The sequence below is a fragment of the Mus musculus genome, chromosome 11, assembly GCF_000001635.26.
Source record: "Mus musculus strain C57BL/6J chromosome 11, GRCm38.p6 C57BL/6J".
In the NCBI taxonomy this organism is placed as follows: Eukaryota; Metazoa; Chordata; class Mammalia; order Rodentia; family Muridae; genus Mus; species Mus musculus.
The window spans coordinates 87525959-87545964 of record NC_000077.6 but is presented as its reverse complement, the minus strand read 5'-3'; the positions used below and the strand labels follow the sequence as shown (position 1 = coordinate 87545964).

General features: G+C 41.6%; 1 protein-coding gene across 10 annotated transcripts in view; it reads right to left on the bottom strand.

The window, feature by feature from the left end:
* The window catches only part of Tex14 (testis expressed gene 14), a 150811-nt gene that overhangs the window by 9859 nt on the left and 120946 nt on the right, over positions 1 to 20006 (bottom strand). For 6 of the 10 annotated variants that reach the window (XM_011249327.3, XM_017314856.2, NM_031386.2 and 3 more), the window contains 9 exons: positions 18055 to 18121; positions 13537 to 13618; positions 12364 to 12426; positions 10305 to 10432; positions 9065 to 9270; positions 7303 to 7399; positions 6895 to 6969; positions 3398 to 3475; positions 2588 to 2681 (listed from right to left, as the gene is read on the bottom strand). In XM_011249327.3, coding sequence (XP_011247629.1) covers positions 2588 to 2681; positions 3398 to 3475; positions 6895 to 6969; positions 7303 to 7399; positions 9065 to 9270; positions 10305 to 10432; positions 12364 to 12426; positions 13537 to 13618; positions 18055 to 18121 — 890 coding nt within the window. Of the gene's footprint in view, positions 1 to 2587; positions 2682 to 3397; positions 3476 to 6894; positions 6970 to 7302; positions 7400 to 9064; positions 9271 to 10304; positions 10433 to 12363; positions 12427 to 13536; positions 13619 to 16732; positions 17917 to 18054; positions 18122 to 20006 lie in introns of those variants that run through there. The other 4 variants (XR_001780081.2, XM_017314857.2, XM_017314855.2 and 1 more) reach the window with 3 other exon arrangements.

Below are 20006 nucleotides of genomic sequence, written 5' to 3'. Positions count from 1 at the left end.
GAAGGTCCAGAGTTCAAATCCCAGCAACCACATGGTGGCTCATAACCATCTGTAACAAGATCTGACGCCCTCTTCTGGAGTGTCTGAGGACAGCTACAGTGTACTTACATATAATAAATAAATAAATCTTAAAAAAAAAAAAAAAAAAAAACCCTTCAGGTTGTGTTCAAGGATGTAAAACTCGCCTCTTCCTAGTCCTGGCCAATATTAGAAATAACAAGTGGCAAAGGCGAGGAGAGAGTGGAACCCTTGTGTAGTGTAGATGGGAGCACAGAATGGTGCAGCTGCTATGGAAATCAGTGCAATGATTACTTAAAAAAATTAAAAATAGATTTACCATATGATCTAGAAATATCATTTCTGGGTATATATCAAAATAACTGAAGGCAAGGGAGTGGAAAGATTGCTTAGGAGTTAAGAGCACTAATGCTCTTAGAGAGGACCTGAGTTTAGTTCTCAGAACCCCTATGTAACTTTCTCTTCTGACTTCTTCAGACACCTGACTGCACATGATGTACATACACTGGCGGATGCACGCACGCACGCACACACAATGATGTATATACACTGGCAAGCACACACTGAGGTACATACACTGGCACATATACATATACACATACACTGATGTACATACACTGGCACACATACATACACACAAAAACTAATAAATAATAAATCTTTTAAAAATTGAAAGCAAGACCTCAAAACCAGCCTACAGTTCCATCAACAGATAAACCAGGAAAAAACCATGAAGCCCAGCATTATGGAACATGCCTATAGCCTCAACAGTCCAGAGGTTAAGGCAGGAGGCCTGGCATATGTTGTGGGTTACCCTGGTACTGTTTGTATTTTGATGTTAATTCTGCTTTCTCAAGAGAGGCTGCCACTAACAAGGAGTATATCACGTATAGTGATAGATCTGCCCAAACTAGGCATATAACTTATGCAATGGTTTGTATATGGTTGGCCCAGGGAGTGGCACTATTAGAAGGCATGTACCTGTTGGAGTAGGTGTGGCCTTGTTAGAGTAGGTGTGTCACTGTGGGTGTGGACTTTAAGACCCTCACCCTAGCTGCCTGAAAGTCAGTCTTCCACTCTCAGCCTTCAGATGAAGATGTAGAACTCTCAGTTCCTCCGGCATCATGCCTGCCTGGAGGCTTCCATATTCCTGCTTTGATGATACTGAACTGACCCTGTAAGCCAGCCCCAATTAAATGTTGTCTTTTATAAGACTTGCCTTGGTCATGGTATCTGTTCTCAGCAGTAAAACCCTAACTAAGACACTTGTAATAATTCAGTTGTGTGTGTTTTCATATGGGTTTATTGGGGTAAGAAATTACCACAACAGGCACAAGTTCAAATACAGCCTAGGAAACAGTGTCAGACCCTGTCTCAAACAAAAGAAGTGCTAAGTATACATTCTGTGAAAAGGAACAAGGCCCAGTAAGATGGCTCAGCAGGGAAACATCTTCCACTCAAGCCTGACTAGGGAGTTCAGTCCTTAGGACCCACAGCGTAGAAGGAGAGAACTAACACCCCCAAGTTCTTCCCTGACTTTCCCAAGAACACTGTGGTATGTGACATGTATAAACATACTCATTTACTCTCACACACACACACACACAACACACACACACACACACACACACACACACAATTTTTAAAAGAATGAAATTATGACACTTGCAGAAAAGTGGATAGAACTTGGATATCATTATACTAGGAAAAACGCTCTGTGTTTTCCTTTCACATGTCAAATTACATTTAAATAGTGAGTTCCAGAGCAGTCAGAGCTATATAGTAAGAACCTGTCTCAAAAAAAAAAAAAAGAAAAAAAGAAAGAGAGGAAGAAAGAAAGAAAGGAAGGAAGGAAGGAAGGAAGGAAGGAAGGAAGGAAGAAAGAAAGAAAGAAAGAAAGAAAGAAAGAGAGAAAGAAAGAAAAGAAAAGAGAAAAGGAAAGAAAAGAAGGAAAAACAAACAAAAATATTTCAAAAACTTTTAAGTTAACCATCATGGATAGTAACTATATAATTAACATTGGGCTGTACATTTTAAATTTGTTAGGAAAAGTGATTAAATATTACATGTATTTTAATCACAAAGTATAAACAACTAGGTGGAAGGGGCTCACCAGCTCCCATCCTGCCCTGTGGATCTCTAGACAGTTAATGATTGCTGGGGAGGAGAGATGGGCTCTTCAGTGGTGCAGCCACTGGTGAAGTGTTCGGGTCTTATAAGTAACCCCTCACCCACACTTCTGTGAGAAACCCTACTGACACTCATTAGGTCACACACCCTCCACAAAAGACAGGAGGGAAGAAGGGAACTAGAGAGAGAGAGAAAAAACGAGAGAGGGCAGTGGGAGGCACACTTGATAAAAAACACATTGTACACCTGTATGAAAACACCCCGAGACTTACTCTACATAATTAATACATGCTAATATAAAACAAAATGAAGAGCAATGAAGAGAAGAGAATAAAGAAAAATATTATTCTGTTCCTTCTAATTTGTTAATATAATAAAAACTAATATATACAAACACAATTTTTAAATCCTTTCAAAAGTCTAGTTTGTTTTTTGTTACCTCTCTGTATCTTCCAGATCCTGAATTTCTCTGCTGGAAAGAAAACTGCTGTCTTTACTACTGTTGGTTTCTTGTTCTTCCAAATGCTTCTTATCTAAAGCAATGGAGAGAGCTAACTTTATTAAAGTGAAAAACGCTTAAGAGCATCCTTTGAAAGGAATTGTAAAAATCAAGGCCATCAGGTCTTTCTGTGATGCAGCAGCCCCACGTTCCCAGGAGAGCAGAGGGCCAGGTGGCAGTCCACAGGACACCAGCGTTCACAGCAGCTGCTTCTGGGGTCTTGGGAGATCTCTGGTGCCAGGTGAAGCTACAGGAAACCTAGCCAGTGCCAAGTTCAGAGAACTAGACAAAGCAAAGCAAGGAAGGCACACAAAAGAGGCAAACAACTCTAAAAATAGACCACACAACTGTACTGGAGGACACTCTTCCCTTCTTTGCTGCCTAGACAAAGGTAGAACTTCACAGAAGGAATCTGTATGGTATGAGGCTGATTCCTTTAATGTATGCAAAGCATTTTATAAATACTGTCTCCTTGCATCTGGCCAGCAGACCTATGAAAGGCAGAGGACTAACACTTGCTAATTATTTTAGTGTACCAGGCACTGTGCATAGAGCTATTATGTATCATACTATTGTTCCCATTTCACAGATAAGGATAGATGAAGTTCAGAAATGAAATAGTTTGTCACAGGACATTAACTGGTGGAATCGAATTAAAATGGAGTTTTACCCAACCTAAGCCACACTTTCCCACATATACCACTATGCTGCTAAGAGATGCACTACATAAAGACCTAAGTCTGAGCTTACCCTTGTTAGTGACACTCAGATCACGTGCCGTGTTCTCATGTGACGCCAGGGATGAGACCTGCTGCTGCTTCAGTTGCTCTGTCACAGTACAAAAGCAGAGGGCGACTTACCCTCCCTTTCCAGACCACACCGTTTTCTAGGACAGTGGCTCTCAGAGGCCAGGCTTCAGACAAGCACTACTGGTCAGACTCAAACCTCGTAAACCTGAAACCATGGCAGTTTAACTCCGCCCTCTTACATGACTCTGACTCCTGAAAAACTTCAAAGTCACTACTTTAGTACACTCTGAGTTCAAAAGGAATTCTTCAAGTAAGAAAGCCCCAAAAAACATTTGACAAAGAGTTTTTAAACGATTGATAGTAGATGTGGTAGCACATGCCTACTATTTCAGTACTCAGGAGGCACAAGCAGAAAAACTTCAAGTTTGATGCCAATCTGAATTATATAGCAAGTTCTAGGCTAGCCAGGACGTAGAGTGAGATCCTGTCTCAAAACAAAACAAAACATTAGGAGATATGTGGTGCGTATCTCAGGAGGTGGGAGGTGGAAGCAGAAACTTATAAAGGTCAGCCTTGGCTATATACATGGAGTTCAAGGCTAGACTCTATTACATGAAACTTTGTCTCAAAAAAACAATAACAGCAAACAAACAAACAAAGGGCTAGCGAGATGTTTTGATGGGTTAAGGCAACAAACAACTCCTTCCAACTGTCCTGATCTCCACACAAGCTCTATGGAATGTGCATTTATGTACACACACACACACACACACACACACACACACACACACACAGTGTAAAAATGCAAACAAGAAAACAGGCTGAGTGTGACAGTGTGCACCTTTACTACAAGCACTTAGAAGGCAAAAGCAGGCACACTGTTGTGAGTTTCAGGCCAGCCAGAATTACACATGTAGACCCTGTCTTAAAAACAAAACACCAAGGACGAAGATGCTGCTGCTGCTGCTGCTGCTGCTGCTAGGTAACACAGAGGCCTAGGTGGCAGGTATTAAATATTTATGTACATCAGTTTAGGAGTCATGTTCACAATCCTAACCACAGCCCTATGACACTGACTATGTATGTATGTATGTATGTATGTATGTATGTATGTATGTATGTATGTATTTGGTTTTTTGAGACAGGGTTTCTCTGTGTAGCCCTGGCTGTCCTGGAACTCACTCTGTAGACCAGGCTGGCCTCAAACTCAGAAATCGCCTGCCTCTGCCTCCCGAGTGCTGGGATTAAAGGCGTGCGCCACCACTGCCAGGCTATATCGGTTTTATTTCTGGTTTTCAGATGAGGAACAACAACACTGAGACCAGAGCTGAGGAGGGGCCTGGGAGCACAGCTACTGAAATGGGGAAAGTTTGAGACTTTTCCATAAATGGAAAATTTGAGACTGGGTTCAGGAAATCTTAGCTCTAAAGTTTATACTCCTAACTTTGATTTTAAAAATAAATTTTAAGATTTCAAATTTTATTTGTGTGTGCGCGTGCGTGTGTGTACTTGTTCCACATTTATACTTTGCATCCACAGAGATCGTAAGAGGCTCCAGATCCCTTGAACTGTTACAGATGCTTTTAAGCCACTACACAGGTGCAAAGAACTAAACCCAGGACCTCTACAGGAGCAGTAAGTACCCGTAACTGCTGAGCCAACTCTCCAGCCCCCTAGTCCTGACTTTATACTCTCAGTAGCAGAGCAATCCACAGATGTCTCCATCTATACTGGCCTATGTCATGTTTTCTTACCACGAATATCTATCATTTCTGCTTCCTTATAAAATGCTCAGTAGGCCAAGATAAGCATAAGCTAAAAACTCAGTGACTGCTCTGTATTTGCTAGGCTTATTTCTTTCAAAATGCTCTTCAGAGCAAAGCAGAGACAGCCAGGGCCAACCCAAGCTCATTTTGAGGAGAGGAAGTTATGTCTAGGCAGTGCTGGCCTGCTCCTTTCCTACCTGTAGCTATTTGAATAGCTTGGCCCATGGGAAGTGGCACTATTAAGAGGAGTAGCCTTGTTGGAGGAAGTGTGTCAGTGTCAGGGTAGGTTTTCAGGTCCTATGCTCAAGCCCTCTTCCAGTGCAGAGAGAACCTCTTCCTAGCTTCCTGCACAAGAGTCTCCTGACTGCATTTGATCAAGATGTAGAACACTCAGTTCCTACTAGATGTCATGTCTACCTGCACGCTGCCATGCTTCCCGCCATGATGATAATGGACTAAACCTCTGAAACTGCAGAACAGCACCAATTAAATGTTTTATTTATAAGAGTTGCCATGGTCATTCTCTTGCTGCTCTTAAATGATCACCTATACCCTGAATTCTAAAAGACCTTTCCCTTTAAGGTTCCTATCAGGGGCCTAGACCTCTGGATGTGAACGCGCCAAAAAAAAAAAAAAAAAAAAAAAAAAAAAACAGAATATATCATGACAACTCCTAGAGGTCTTTTCAAAAAGGAAAAAAAAAATCAGTGATAGTACTATAACTGCCCAAGTTCATTGGGTCAAAGGACAGGCATTGAAGATTATGCTAAGGAGTCCAGAGGATAGCCATGCTTTAAGCATTAAGTCTTTATTCCTTATGAGTCATCAGACCTCAGAGATTCTGAAAACCAACTGGTGCCCCTTGAGAAATTCTATGTAGGCCTTACACCAAGAACTGGACCATCACAGATCAGAGGAGATGGGCCTCCTAAAGATAAGGGCTACACACTTCCAAGGAATATATGGTTTGGATTGAAAGGGATATTAACAATTTCTTTTTTTTTTTTTTTTTTTTTTTGGTTTTTTTGAGACAGGGTTTCTCTGTGTAGCCCTGGCTGTTCTGGAACTCACTCTGTAGACCAGGCTGGCCTCAAACTCAGAAATTCACCTGCCTCTGCCTCCCAAGCGCTAGGATTAAAGGCGTGTGCCACTACCGCCCAGTTTAAAAATTCCTTTAATCAAAGGAGTTTATCATCTAGGTGGTGGGACATTTGGAGGCTGAGGCATAAAGACTGAGTAAATTGGCCAGTCTGGCTATGAAGTGCACGCTAGACCAGTCTGAGCTACATAGCAAGACCCTACCTCAAAAAATGAAAACAAAACAAAAACCTGACAAAAATTAGTTCATCACCATAAAACTTCTGAATTTTGTTACTTTATCTTAGAGACTTTCCCATAAACCCTTTTGTAACAAATGACAAAATAAATAGGCCAATTATCCTGGCCACGTTGTGGACTACTTGATTCAAAACTGTCCTTCCTGAATTTGTACATTCCCTTTTTGTTTTTGTTTTCTGAGATAGGGTTTCTCTGTGTGTAACCCTGAATCTATCTGCCTATGCTTCCCAAGTGCTAGGATCCACCGCCCAGCCTGAATCTGTACAATGAACCACAGCTTTATAGTTCTTTTTGTACTAGTACAGATACCTAAGAAAAAGAAATCATAATGGGGTCAGTAACCATAACCAACAGGGGCCAAGGGGTCCAAAACGGGTACTGGAATACTTCTTACCAATTTCATCAAGTAGCTCCTGAGCTGGTGGTGGAAGCTCATCAAGATGCTGTTGAGAGGTGGCTTCTGCCAGTTCTTAAAAAAGATCAAGGGGAAAAGGACTTAACACCCTCCTAGACCTGAATGGCAGTTTTCTAGGCTTTCCGGGGCCTTGAGGCTTTCTCAATGGGGAAATAAACCTAAGAGCATGAAAGCACCTAACATAACATTCTTAGTAGAGGCTTCCTTAATATTTGACGGCCTCTACTCTCCACTTTCATCCCACGTATGCCACTCTTAGCCTAGGACACCTTTCCAAAGGACACTTGGATCAGATAAGGTACAGATTCTTCCTAAGAGGCTTGGGATGTTTGGAGCAGGTTGTTATGGAAACAGAGGTTATGGACCAGACAACATGAACAAGGGTACCTCTGGGTAGGCTCTTCCTCTTGGTAGCATGAGTTGATGTTACAAATGCCGCAGAAACGTTAGAAGAGCCAGTCTCACTCAACATACACAATCTCTTCTATAAAAATAAGACAAAATGTGGTAATTAATATGTGCACTGAGTAAAAAGACACATTTAGCTCATTCCTTGCCATTTATTTTGGACAGTAAATTACAAATTCTACAAGTCACCTCTTCTGGGAAGCAACTCTGTCTGCTGAGCATTTAGCAATCACACGAGGCCTGTCTTCCTCATTAAGGCATTGGTAACTTTGAGACAGGGCCTGTGTCTTTCTTATTTAGGTTGGATATGGCGCCTGACCCTTAGACTCTTACCAGTTCACTGAGTAAGAGGGTAAGATTCCTAGTTACTTCCTCCCTTGTAAGTGGAACTTTTGTGAGCCAAATACCAAAAAAACATTTACAATCAATTTTCCATTAAGTACTAAAGAAAATAACCAGTCTGCTTCTATAAGGTGTCACAGTTAGCTTTAATAGTCACCTTGATATACCTAGCAAAAGGGAACCTTAGTTGAAAAACTGCCACCAACAGATCTGCCTCTAGGCATGTCTGAGGCATTTTCTTAATTGCTAATTGGTGTAGGAAGCCTTAGACCACTGTGGGCAGGCAGTGCTATCCCTAGGCAGGTGGCCCAGACTATATAAGTAGTTGAACAAGCCAGAAGGAGAAAGCCAGTGAACAATTGTGATTTAAATGAGAATGGCTTTCATGGGCTCATATATTTGAATATCTGGTTTCTAGCTGGTGGACTGTTTAGGAAGGATTAAGAGGTGTGGCCTTATTGAAGAGTGTGTATCTCTTAGGGTGAGCTTTGAGGGTCCAAAAGCCCATGCCAGGCCCAGTTTGTGCTCTCTGCCTGCAACTTGTGAGTCAGATGTGAGATCTCAGCTACTGCTTTAGTTATCAAACCTGCCTGCCTGCCATGATGGTCATGGACTAACTCCCTGAAACTGTACACAAGCCCCTGGCTAAATTCTTCCTATTATAAATTTCTTTGGTCATGGTATGTATTACAGCAATAGCAGTAACCATGACAACAATGTTTCTCCATGGTTTCTGCATCAGATCTTACCACCAAGTCACTGCCTTGAGTTCCTACCTTGGCTTCCCTGGATGGAGGACTATAACCTGTAGGCCAAATTAACTCAGCAGTTGGTTTTGGCCAATGTTTTATCTCAGAAACAGAAATCAAACTAGTAGAGCAGGTCAGTCAAAAGTTCTAGGGGTTTTCTGTTTGTCGAGACAGGGTTTCTTTGTGGAACAGCCCTGGCTGTCCTGGAACTCACTCTGTAGACTAGGCCAGCCTCAAACTCAGAGATAAGCCTGCCTCTTCCTCCCAAGTGCTGGGATTAAAGGTGTGCACCATCACCTCCTGGCCAGCTAAAAGGTTTTTAATAAGCATTATTAAGCAGGAATTTGTGGTTTTCTTTTAAAAACGGAACTTCTGCAATACGAATGAGAAAGAAGAAAGAGCACGTGCATGAGGAGAAGGTGATAGAAATGAGCTCTCCCTGCAACCAGCACGCAAGGAAGCAGCAGGCTTCAAGAAGCAAAATGGAACTCTTCCACAATGCAGTCTCTGGAGAGGAAGCCCAGGGAAGCCTGGGAGGATTCTAGCGCATTCCATGTTTCTCAACAAATCTGGAGAAACCTTAGCCCTTTCAGTCACTGAGGGCTTTGGACTGACCTCATGAAAGTGTAGAACAAGACTCGGGCACTTACGGAGTCAGTCAGCTTGGCAGGTAGGCTTTTAGAAGAAGCGAGAAGTGATTCCAGGCTCTTAGCTCTCTCTCGGACAGTTGTAAATTTGGCAGACAAAGTTCTCATAGCTTCTTGGCCATTCCAACAAAATGTAGATCCTCTTTTAACATGAAATGTGGTATTTTCAAGGCAGTCTTCATAGTGACTAGCAGCTGAAGAAATCGACTCTAGGAGAAAAGAGGGCAGTAAATGTCTAAATTCTTTACACTGTAAACAAAACAGCCACAAAACTATAACAATGTCAGGAATTTTCCACATTGCTAATAACTGAAACAACCATGAATCTGAGACAGCTTCTCCAGTCTAAAACTCTGTATTCTAGGTTCTCAAGGCATACGTGTACACACAATCACACACACACACACACACACGCACACACATATGTAAACTTGGTTATCAAAATGAAATAAAGGGAAATTAAACCACAAATTTACTAGAATTAAGAACAAATAAATATAAATATTTTATGCTGGTTATGTCTGGTAGCAGAATTCAAGGACTGTATGTTTTGGAAGAAAGTAGTGTTTTCAAAATCCAGTGTTTCTGCAGTTACTGCAGAGGTGCTTGTGCACTGGAATGTTTGACTACTGCAACCTAACACTAACCTTCAAACATTATCCACAGCACCAGCACTACCACTTTTAATGAAAACTCAGGGTCATAACCTACTGCCTTAGTTTCCTTGCATTCTCAAAGAAAAGTTAAAAACCTGTGAATTGATAAAGGAAACTGGTTTGTTAGTTTTACTGAGTGGGGGAGAGAATGAATTCCTAATTTCTTTCTACTATGGCTGGGCAATTTTGTATTTTATGTAAAATCATGAAAGAGTCTAGTGCTGTGGGTCTATTTCAGTGGTAAAGAACTTGCTTGGTTCTACAAAGTCCAACATTTGGTCTCTAATATTAACAGAAAGCAAACAAAAAACAACTCATGAGATATGGATATTTAACTATGGGAATGAAATCAACTCTTTCTAAGGCTGAAACCCAACTTTCCTCTATTTGTAGTAGGCTGTCTCCAGCAGGGTGGGTCTGCAACACCATACCTCTACCTGGCAGGCCACGGGATAACTGCTTAGTTCTCTTTAAAAACCACCTTTGCTCTGGAAGAAAATAGTCATCCTGACTTATGTCCAGTCACGGCAAATAGCAAAGGCCTGTGAACTTCTCTTCTAAAACCATTCTTCCCTGGGCATGGTTACCTGGGCTTAGCGGGGTACTGGCACTAGTTGGTGCGTGTTTTAATTTGGGTGTTTTGTATGAGGTTTCCTTAAAATAGCCGTCTTGATCATAGGTGATGCTGGACAAGTCTTGAATGTCTGTCAGTGATCTAAAGAATTAAGAACACATAATAAGCTGGTCATAGTGGTACAACCGTGTTATCCCAGTAGTTTTGAGGCTAAGGTAGGAGGATGGCCATGACTTCAAGGTCATCCAAAGCTACACAGTTCAAAGCCAACCTGAATTACATTGCAAGATTCAATCTTAAAAGGAAAAAAAAAAGGTACAAAGTAACTGTGAGATGTGAGGAGATGTTTGGAAAAACAGAATAATACATTCCTGATAAGAACATCTTTTGTTTTGGTAAGTTTGAACTCACCACAGGCTGGCCTTTAACTTATGATCTTATGGCTTCAGGCTCCTTAATCTAGGGAGTGCAGATATATACCACCATGTCCTGCTCTAATAAGAACTTTTAGAGTACATTCCTGATAAAACTGTTGTCAATATATTTTACACTATCTTAAAGAAAATACTAAGAAGTACCTTTAAGCTGGGCAGTGGTGGCATATGCCTTAATTCCAGCACTAAGGAGGTAGAGGTAAATGAATCTTTGAGTTCCAGAATAGCCAGAGCTACTTAGAAAAGCCTTGTCTGGGAAAACAAAACAAACAAAGGTGGTGGGAGAGAAATATCTTTAAAAGTAGGGCTGGAGAGATGGCTCAGCAGGTTCAGTTCCCAGCACTCACAAGACTGATCATATCTGCAACTCCAGTTCCAGGGGAATCCAATATCATCATCTGGCCTTCTTGGGCACTGAATACAAGCAATATACACACTTGCATGCAAAACACGAGTAAAAATAAAATGAGATTTAAAGATACCTATCTTAAAAAAAGATTCTGGGGAAAAGAGAGAGAGAGAGAAAGAAAGAGAAACAGAGACACAGAGACACAGAGACACAGAAAGATTAATTGATTAAGATTGAGATTCTGGGACCAGGAGTAATAGTATCTTACCTATGTATGCCCTTAATTTCAACACTTGGGAGGCTGAGGCAGAAGGACTGCTACAGGCCAGACTACAAGCCCCACAGATTGCCTCCACTTTGAGGCTAGCTACAGTGATTTAAAAAAAAAAAAAAAAACCAAACCAAAACAACAAACAGCTGGGGTGGGTGGGGGCAGGGGATATGAACATGTCCATAACCCTCTCACTATCAAACCAAGAAACAAACAACAAACAAAAAGAGACACTGAGCTAGGGAGGTGGTATGGTAGCAGAGCACTTGCCAAGCACAAACAGGCCCTGGAGTTATAGTCTGGGCACCACAAAACAAAACAAAAAAATACATAACTTGTAACATATTTTGGCTGATAAAAATAAACTATTCCCATTTATGAAAGGATATTCATATAGAAAGTACATTAATCTATCTTAGGTAGTAACCTTATTAGCATCATAATTACCATTGCTCTACGTCCTTGATTATAAGATGCTATTAGCTTTTTGATGAAAGAAGAAAGATATTTATATTAAATATATCTATCGTAAGAATAGGAGCTATAAAGATGCTCAGAGGACACAGGCACTTGCTGCACAAGCTTGGCAGCCTGAGAGTGATCCTGGAGTCCACATGAATGTACAAGTACAGAACCAACTCTACAGTGTCCTCTCACTCCATATGGGTATCATGGCATACCTGACTATCTTAACAACAACAATAATAATAAAATAATAATAGAGGCTGGCCTCAAACTCAGAAATCTGCCTGCCAAGTGCTGTGATTAAAGATGTGCGCCATTACCACCTGGCTTTTTTTGGTTTTTCGAGACAGGGTTTCTCTGTGTAGTCCTGGCTGTCCTGGAACTCACTCTGTAGACCAGGCTGGCCTCGAACTTAGAAATCCGCCTGCCTCTGCCTCCCAAGTGCTGGGATTAAAGGCGTGTGCCCACCATGCCTGGTGGAATACAGATTCTTACAAAGAAATATTTCCATAAAACTATACAAATATCCTTAGCTACTCTTTGGTGGCCATACGTGTTTTTCTCTTTCAGTTCCTTTGGCGTCTCCCCTAATGTTTCGTCTTGTTTGTCTTCAGCACTGTGAGAGAAAAAGTAAGAACATTAATGAGTTCCTCGCCAATCTAGTACATTAACGTGGTACCAGTTCACCAGCCTAGGGTAAGAGCAATGGAAAAAGCACTAAGTTCAGAAGCAGAAAATGTGGTTTATAGTTCTGGTCCCAAAGTTCACTAGTCACAGCTCTCTGGCATCACTGGATCTCAATTCTTCTTTATCACAAAGGGTGACCCCAGCTCTGAAAGAAGCCAGTTGGTTTATATGACAGAGAGCAAGCTCCTTAAAAAGCCAGTGGAATACAGGAACTTTGCTGGGAGGCAGACACTGGAGCAACAGGCACAGACAGGAGGCTTCAGCAACTGAGACACAGCTTCCTGGTATAGAGAACCAAGAAAGGCCTGCACTAAGAAACTCCAGAAGAGATACTGAAAACAAATGACCCATTTCTACTTCAACCAATGCTTAAGCTTCAATTTCAATACTCATGGATATAGAACTACAAGCAGATCCCACACTAAATCTTTTCCTATGTCTGGTGTGTGTGTGTCTCTCTCTATATAGCCTTAACTGTCCTGGAACTCAATCTGTAGACCAGGCTGGCCTTTAACTCAAGAGATTCGATTGCTTCTCCCTCCTTAGTGCTGGGGTTAAAGGCATGTGCCACCAGTACTTGGCTTATAATTTTAATTCCTATGTCAAGTAGTCTCAGAATCATTATTCCAATTTTATTTAATCATTTATTTTAAGACCAGGTTTCACTATATATCCCTTGCCTGTTCTGAAACTTGCTATGTAGACAGGTTGGCCTTAAACTTTTAATGCTGGCATTAAAAGTCTATGCCACCAGGCCTGGCTTTATCATTCCTGTTTTAAAGGTGTTACAGCAGAGAGGCAGAGGCCTATAACCAAAGTCATATGGATAGAATGTCAAAAGCCAGGAGCTCAATACAAATAATTAACTCCTTTTCACTACCTGTCAAATTCTGCTGAACAAAGCCTAATATTTTTAAGTTGCTCAAAGCTAATTTGTATAGTGGGTAATACATTTGAAGGCAAGCAATAATAAATCTAATCACTTACCAACGAACATTGCTTCTGTACCTTAAAGTGAGGAAGAAAATAACAGACATACCATTGAATAGCTTGAAACTGAGGCTTGGTCAAAATCTCAGCATTCTTTTCAAATATTTCTCTTATTTGGAAATTTTCTTCAACTGAAACGATAAAGAAATATATTTTTACTTTAATCCCAGCACTTGGGAGTCAGAGGCAGGCAGTTCTCTGAGTTCAAGGCCAGTCTGGTTTACATTGTGAGTTCCAGGACAACCAGAGCTACATAGTGAGACCCTGTCCCAAAAAATAAATCAATAGATGATGATGACGACGACGACGACAATCATCATCTGGGTTGGGCTTTAAGCAGAAGCTCGTGCTCACAAGTTTAACAGCCTAACTTAGGTCTCTGGAGAGAACCCGACTAAAAGTTGTCTTCGGGTTTCCACACGTGTGCCATGGTATATGTGTGAACTCAATGAGAACTATATTCCAACACTCAAAATACAACCAAGCTATTTACCAGCTTTTTGCATGTAACAGTTATTTCTGGAAACAAATGTTATTTTGTCTTTTCAAAGCACACTGACTGTATTCTTGTAAATAGTCTCCAGGGGGCGCTTTTCACTTAAGATCTTAAATCCAAAGGGTTTTAGCTCAGTGGTAGAGTGCTTGAGCAAGAGCCTCAACTCCAGGGATTTGGGGTAAAGATCATTAACTGAAGATTCCCAAAAAACCAAAAAACCGTGCCTCTTAGCGATCACCACAGTTTATAGAGAGGGGAGCAGGGGGTGGGCAAAGACTGAAAAGGTAGCTCATTAATCTTCTGTTTCCCAGGATCAAGTGTCTGAAGTCAGTCTTGCCCTCTTCTCTGTAAGATGCTTCTCAACTATGTAGGCAAACAGATCAGAACTCATTTCCTTCCCACCGTTAAGCTGTTCCACAGAAACAGCAGCAAATTCTGACTCCAGATGCTCATAATTACCCAATGCCCAACAACCAAGTGGCTGGTGGGCACCAGAAGGCCCACCGTTGCCTATGGCAGACACACAAGAAGCTCTGAAACCCAACTAGTAGAGAAATGTTGGGGGCTGAGATTCCTCTTCCTGTGACATTCCTTTTAAAAGATAAACCTTGAGAAAGCATGAACTAACAACCACAATTTATTACTGTTTTTACCATGAACTATAGGCCAAGGCTATGCAGAAGAAAGTCAGCGGCAGAACAGGCTGAGAACCAACAGGGATCCCATTGCACTTCTGCCACAATAGGAAGGGGTTGGTTATATATCAGAGTCCTAAGTGGGAGGAGGAGTAGAGAAAGGCTGTAAGAACAGAACAAACTAGAAGCCTTTGGGTTTTCCATACACTTTAGATGTTTGTTTAGAACTGGCCCTCATTTTCTGCTCTATCTGTCCCTACCATGCCTTTATCTAACAAAAGACTCCTCCAAATCAAAGAGGCCATGTTTATGGACCAGACCCAGAGGAAGTGATCATGAGTAAAGACTGCAGGAAAAGGTGGTGTGTCTAGACTCTGGGGTCTTTTAGTATACATATCCCGAGTCCTGAGAGCGCCATTTCATCTAAAAGCCTGCGGCTTTTGCAGTACGAGGACTGAACCCAGGGACTTACCCATGCCAGGCAGATGCTGTCCCATGTGCCTCTTTATTTTGAGGCAGGGTCTTGCTCCTTGGGTATTACTTGTGTATTATCACTTACATCTGATATGTGTTCATGTGTGTGCACACAGTGCACAGGCATGTGGAGGCCAGAGGTCAACTTCAACTGCTGTTTCTCAGGAGCAACACCTTTTTTTTTTTGAGTCAGGGTCACTCGCTGGGTTGGAGTTTGCAAAGGGGATAGGCTGGCAGGCCAGGAAGCCCCAGGCTCCATCTGTATCCATTTCCCTGGTGATGAGAGTACATGTGTCATGGCCACCATGCCAGGCTTTTTCACATGGGCTCTGGGAACCAAACTCAGGCTCTTGTGCTCGCAGGGCAAGCACTTCATCACCTGAGCTGCGTCTCCATCCAGCCTCAGCTCCAGCTTTTAACTCTGGTCTAAAAATACACGATGCATGCGCCAGGAGGGCAAATCATACGGCGTTTACAAGCATCTCTAGCACAGCTAACATTCACTTCCCTGCCTGCTGGTCCAATGTTGCCTTCTTATGTAATGGAAAGTTCCTTATAAATAACTTAAGAATCAAGGGCTGCTAGCAGGACACAGTGGCAAAGGCCTGCAATTCCAGTACTCAAAAGGCTGATGCACAAAGATCATGAGTTGAAAGTCAATGTGGGGAACCAAATAGTGAAACTTTGTCATTAAGAGAGGGAAAAAAATTTAAAGAGAGGAGGGGTTGTAGGGAAAATGGCTCAGCAGGTAAAGACCCTTGCTGCCATGCCTGATAACCTTAATTAGGATCCCAGGACCAATGTGGTGGAAGTAGAGAATTGACTTTCTCAAGATGTCTTCTGATATCCACATGTGTACCCCTCATGCTCATACATACATACATACATACATACATACATACATACAAACAAACAAAAAACTGAAAGTTAACAAAAAAAGAGGCGACTCTCTTAGACAAGTCTACACCCATGATTCATTTCTTTATTTTTGTTTGTTTTTTTGTTTTTTTCTGAGACAGGGTTTCTCTGTGTAGCCCTGGCTGTCCTGAAACTCACTCTGCAGACCAGGCTGGCCTCGAACTCAGAAATTCGCCTGCTTCTGCCGCCTCCCAAGTGCTGGGATTAAAGGCGTGTGCCACCACACTCAGCAATTCATTTCTTTTTAAGAATTGTTTATTTATTTAATGTATACGAGTACACTGTAGCAGTCTTCAGACATACCAGAAGAGGGCATCTGTCCCCACCGTGAACCACCATGTGGCTGATGGGAATTGAACTCAGGACCTCTGGAAGAACAGTCAGTGCTCTTAACCACTGAGACATCTCTCCAGCCCTACACCCATGATTCTTAAGAATGTCTTATCTTTTGAGTCTCTCATGCTTAAGCCTGTATTGAAATAACTTTAATAAAACCCCAAATCTGTTTTCAAAGAGAAAGAAAGGACAAATGAACCACAGATTCCCTGGGGGGTATTAAGTTAAATCTGCAAAACTGGCTGTTATTTATTGGCTTTTTAAGCTACTAAGCAAGCTGATAATTGCCAAAACATGGAATCAGCCTAGATAGCTATTAACAGATGAACAGATAAAGAAAATATGTTGTGTATATATAATGAAGATTTATTTTAGATGTAAAGAATGGAATTGTTTTTTGTAGGAAATAGAATTGGAGATCATAATATAAGCAAAATACGTTAGACTCACAAAGACATACTTACAGTATATCTAATATACAGAATCTAAATTTTTTAAAAACTGTATGTGTTATGAAAATAGAAGGGGACTATATAGAAAAAGGGGACAACTGAGAATGCACAGGGAGAACAAGAGAGAGTGACAAGGGACTGACTACACAAAAGCAGGGTATGTGTGTGGTATGAAAATGTCACAACAAAATCTTATTTTTACACCAATTTTAGAAGTATAAATCTTAAAAGGAAGAAAATGGCACTAAGCAAAGGAAAATGATGGTGACATTCTGGCTTCTAGGGTAAAGAAACACAAGAAATTAAGTTGTCATTTTTGTGCTATCAAAATCAGCTTTGGGAGCTGGAGAGATGGCTCAGTGGTTAAGAGCACTGACTGCTTTTCCAGAGGTCCTGAGTTCAGTTCCCAGCGACCACATGGTGGCTCTTCTGGTGTGTCTGAAGACAGCTACAGTGTACTCATATACATTAAATAAATAAACCTTTCAATAATAATAATAACAACAGCAATAATAATAATGATGATGATCATCAGCTCTGTGGTGTATGAATATAAGTGTGTATGCTACTCTGTATGGTTTTTCTTCTCTATTTGTGTGTGTGTGTGTATGTGCGCACGCGCGCATGTGACTGCACACGTATATGAAGGTACACATGTGTGCATGTGAAGGTCAGAGACAGATGCTGTGCATTTTCCTCTATCCCTCAGGTTGATCAGGAATGATAACGCTCTTCCTGCTGTACATCTGTCAAGGGACCTCCAATTTGGTAAGTGTGCACTGCTTACAAAATGTACCACAGAAATACCCAGGGGGTGTAAGACACAGTGTGTGGCTACCAGGAGACTGTTAAGGAGGGGAGGGTTCATTTCATCCTATTTTTAATCTTTTTTTATGTGTATGAGTGTGTTTTGTCTGTGCACCAAGTGCATGCAGGGCCTGTAGAGGCCAGAAGAGGGCATCATATTCCCCAGGAACGGAGATGCAGACAGTTGTAAACTGCCTTATGGGTGTTAAGAATGAGCAGCCAGTGCTCTTAACTGCAGAGTCATCGTTCCAGCCCCATTAAGGACTCACTCTAATGAGGTGAGGTCAGCGAGCCTTGTTTGGTTTTCTCATCTGCAAAATGAAAATCCTGAACAAGGTTATTTCTAAGGAGCCCCACCCTCACCCGACCTCTGCTCCAGCTGTTAACACCTGTAATCCAACAGAACACGAAGGGAACAGATTCCCAACGAGATCTGCTGTGGCGCTTACCATAGCCTTGACGTTGGGCAAAAGAATCTTGGAATCTTTCAAAGTCGTCTCCTATGGGACTTGAGGTCTATAAAAGAAAAGCAAAAAAATAGCTTCTGAAGGCAAAGGCAAACACATTTTCAAAAAGTTAAAAGAGAATTTCTCTATATTTTTGTTTCGTTGTTCAGGTGCTGGGCATCAAAAACAGGGCCTTCACTGGGAGAATTTTGAGCATGCCTCAGTGAGAATATGGGCAACAGAAACTGGGCTTTTTTTTTTTCTTCTTCTTCTTCTTTTTTGGGGAAGGAGGGAGTCAAAAGGAGGAAGTAGACCTGGAAGGACGGGGAAGTGAGTGTGATCAGGTTTCATGATGTGAAGAGCATGTGTGTGCGTGCTTGGGGCCAGACACTATTTTGATGTGCCCTCCCTCCACCTCCACTGTGACCTCACTTCTTCCAGTATTACCCCTTGTGCAACACCCTAACAAAGATGCCATGGTTATTGGAGCTCTACCTCTAGAAGCAAAGGAGGCTGAAAATAGCCCAAAAGAAATACCTCAATAAAGTGAGAAACGAGAGCAATGACTTCTTTGAGGGAAAGGCAATGACTGAAAGGGAGGACAAGGGAGTCCTTGGGGACGCGTGATGTTCAGTTTCTTGACCTGGCTATGTTTCTGGCTTGCAATAATTTATAAGCTAAACTTTGCACTTTTTTGTTTTTGTTTTTTAAATTAATTTACTTATTTTCTTTACAACCCAATAACAGCCCTTCCTCTCCTCGGTACCCCCTCTCTCACACAAGTCCTCCCCTTATTCAACTTTCTTCTTCTCTTTAGAGAAGGGAAGCCCCTCTCTGGATGTCATGTGTCTGCTCCTCGCCCTGACATGCACATCAGGTCACCATTGTGGGCCTAGGTGCGTCTCTCCCACTGTGGCCAGACAAGGTGGTCCATTTGGGGTGCAGGATTCCTGCTGTTGTTGTTGGGGGACCTGCATGAACACCAAGCTGCCCATCTGCTACATTATTTGCAGGGGCTAGGTCCAGCCTCATTTTGTATTTCAATTTAGGGTTTCTCTGTGTAGCACTGGCTGTCCTGGAACTTGCTTTGTAGACCAAGCTGGCCTTGAACTCAAAGATCTGCCTCCCTCTACCTCTTGAGTGCGGGGATTAAAGTTGTGCACCACCACTGCCCAGCTAAATTTAGCACTTTTTTTGTATGTATGTGTACATCTATCTATATAAAGTTGTTTGGATTTTTCTGAGACACAATCTCTCTATGTAGTCCAGGCTAGCCTAGAATTTATTATTCTGCATCCTCAGCTTCCCAAATGCTGAGACTACGGACATATTATCAAACCTATGTCAATATTTTCTCTTTTTTATTAAAGACTTCTTAATGTTTCAGTCTGCATGTGGTTAAGAATACTCAAAAGAAGTTAATAATAGAGCATTGTTCTGAGTTTCCAGAAAACAGAGACAAATGCAAATTATACTTTTCATGTACCTTGGGATTCTTTTAGTCAGTCAAATGCTAGAATCCTCCCTTTTCTTCTCCTACTTTTTATGATAATAAGAACAGGAAACTCCTCCCTAGGTAGAGGAGATAACTCAGGTAATGCTTGCTGCACCTGTAAGAGGACCTCAGCTTGATCAGCAGAATATACATGAAAAATGGGATGGGGACTAAGGATGGGATTTAGTTGGTAGAGAGGTTGCCTAGAATTCATTTAGCTACAGTCAGAGCCCCATCACTATGTAAGTCCAGCCACAGTGGTACATGCCTGTAGTCCCAGTACTTAGGAGGTACAGACAGAAACATCAGAAGATCAAGGTCAGCCTTATCTACACAGCAAACTTGAGTCTGCCCTGAGCTATGAGAGACCCTGTCTCAAGAAAAGCAAAAAATAGAAAACAAAAACAAAAACACCTCTAGGATATAAAGTATATAAAACCAGTGTTAGAGAAGTACAAAC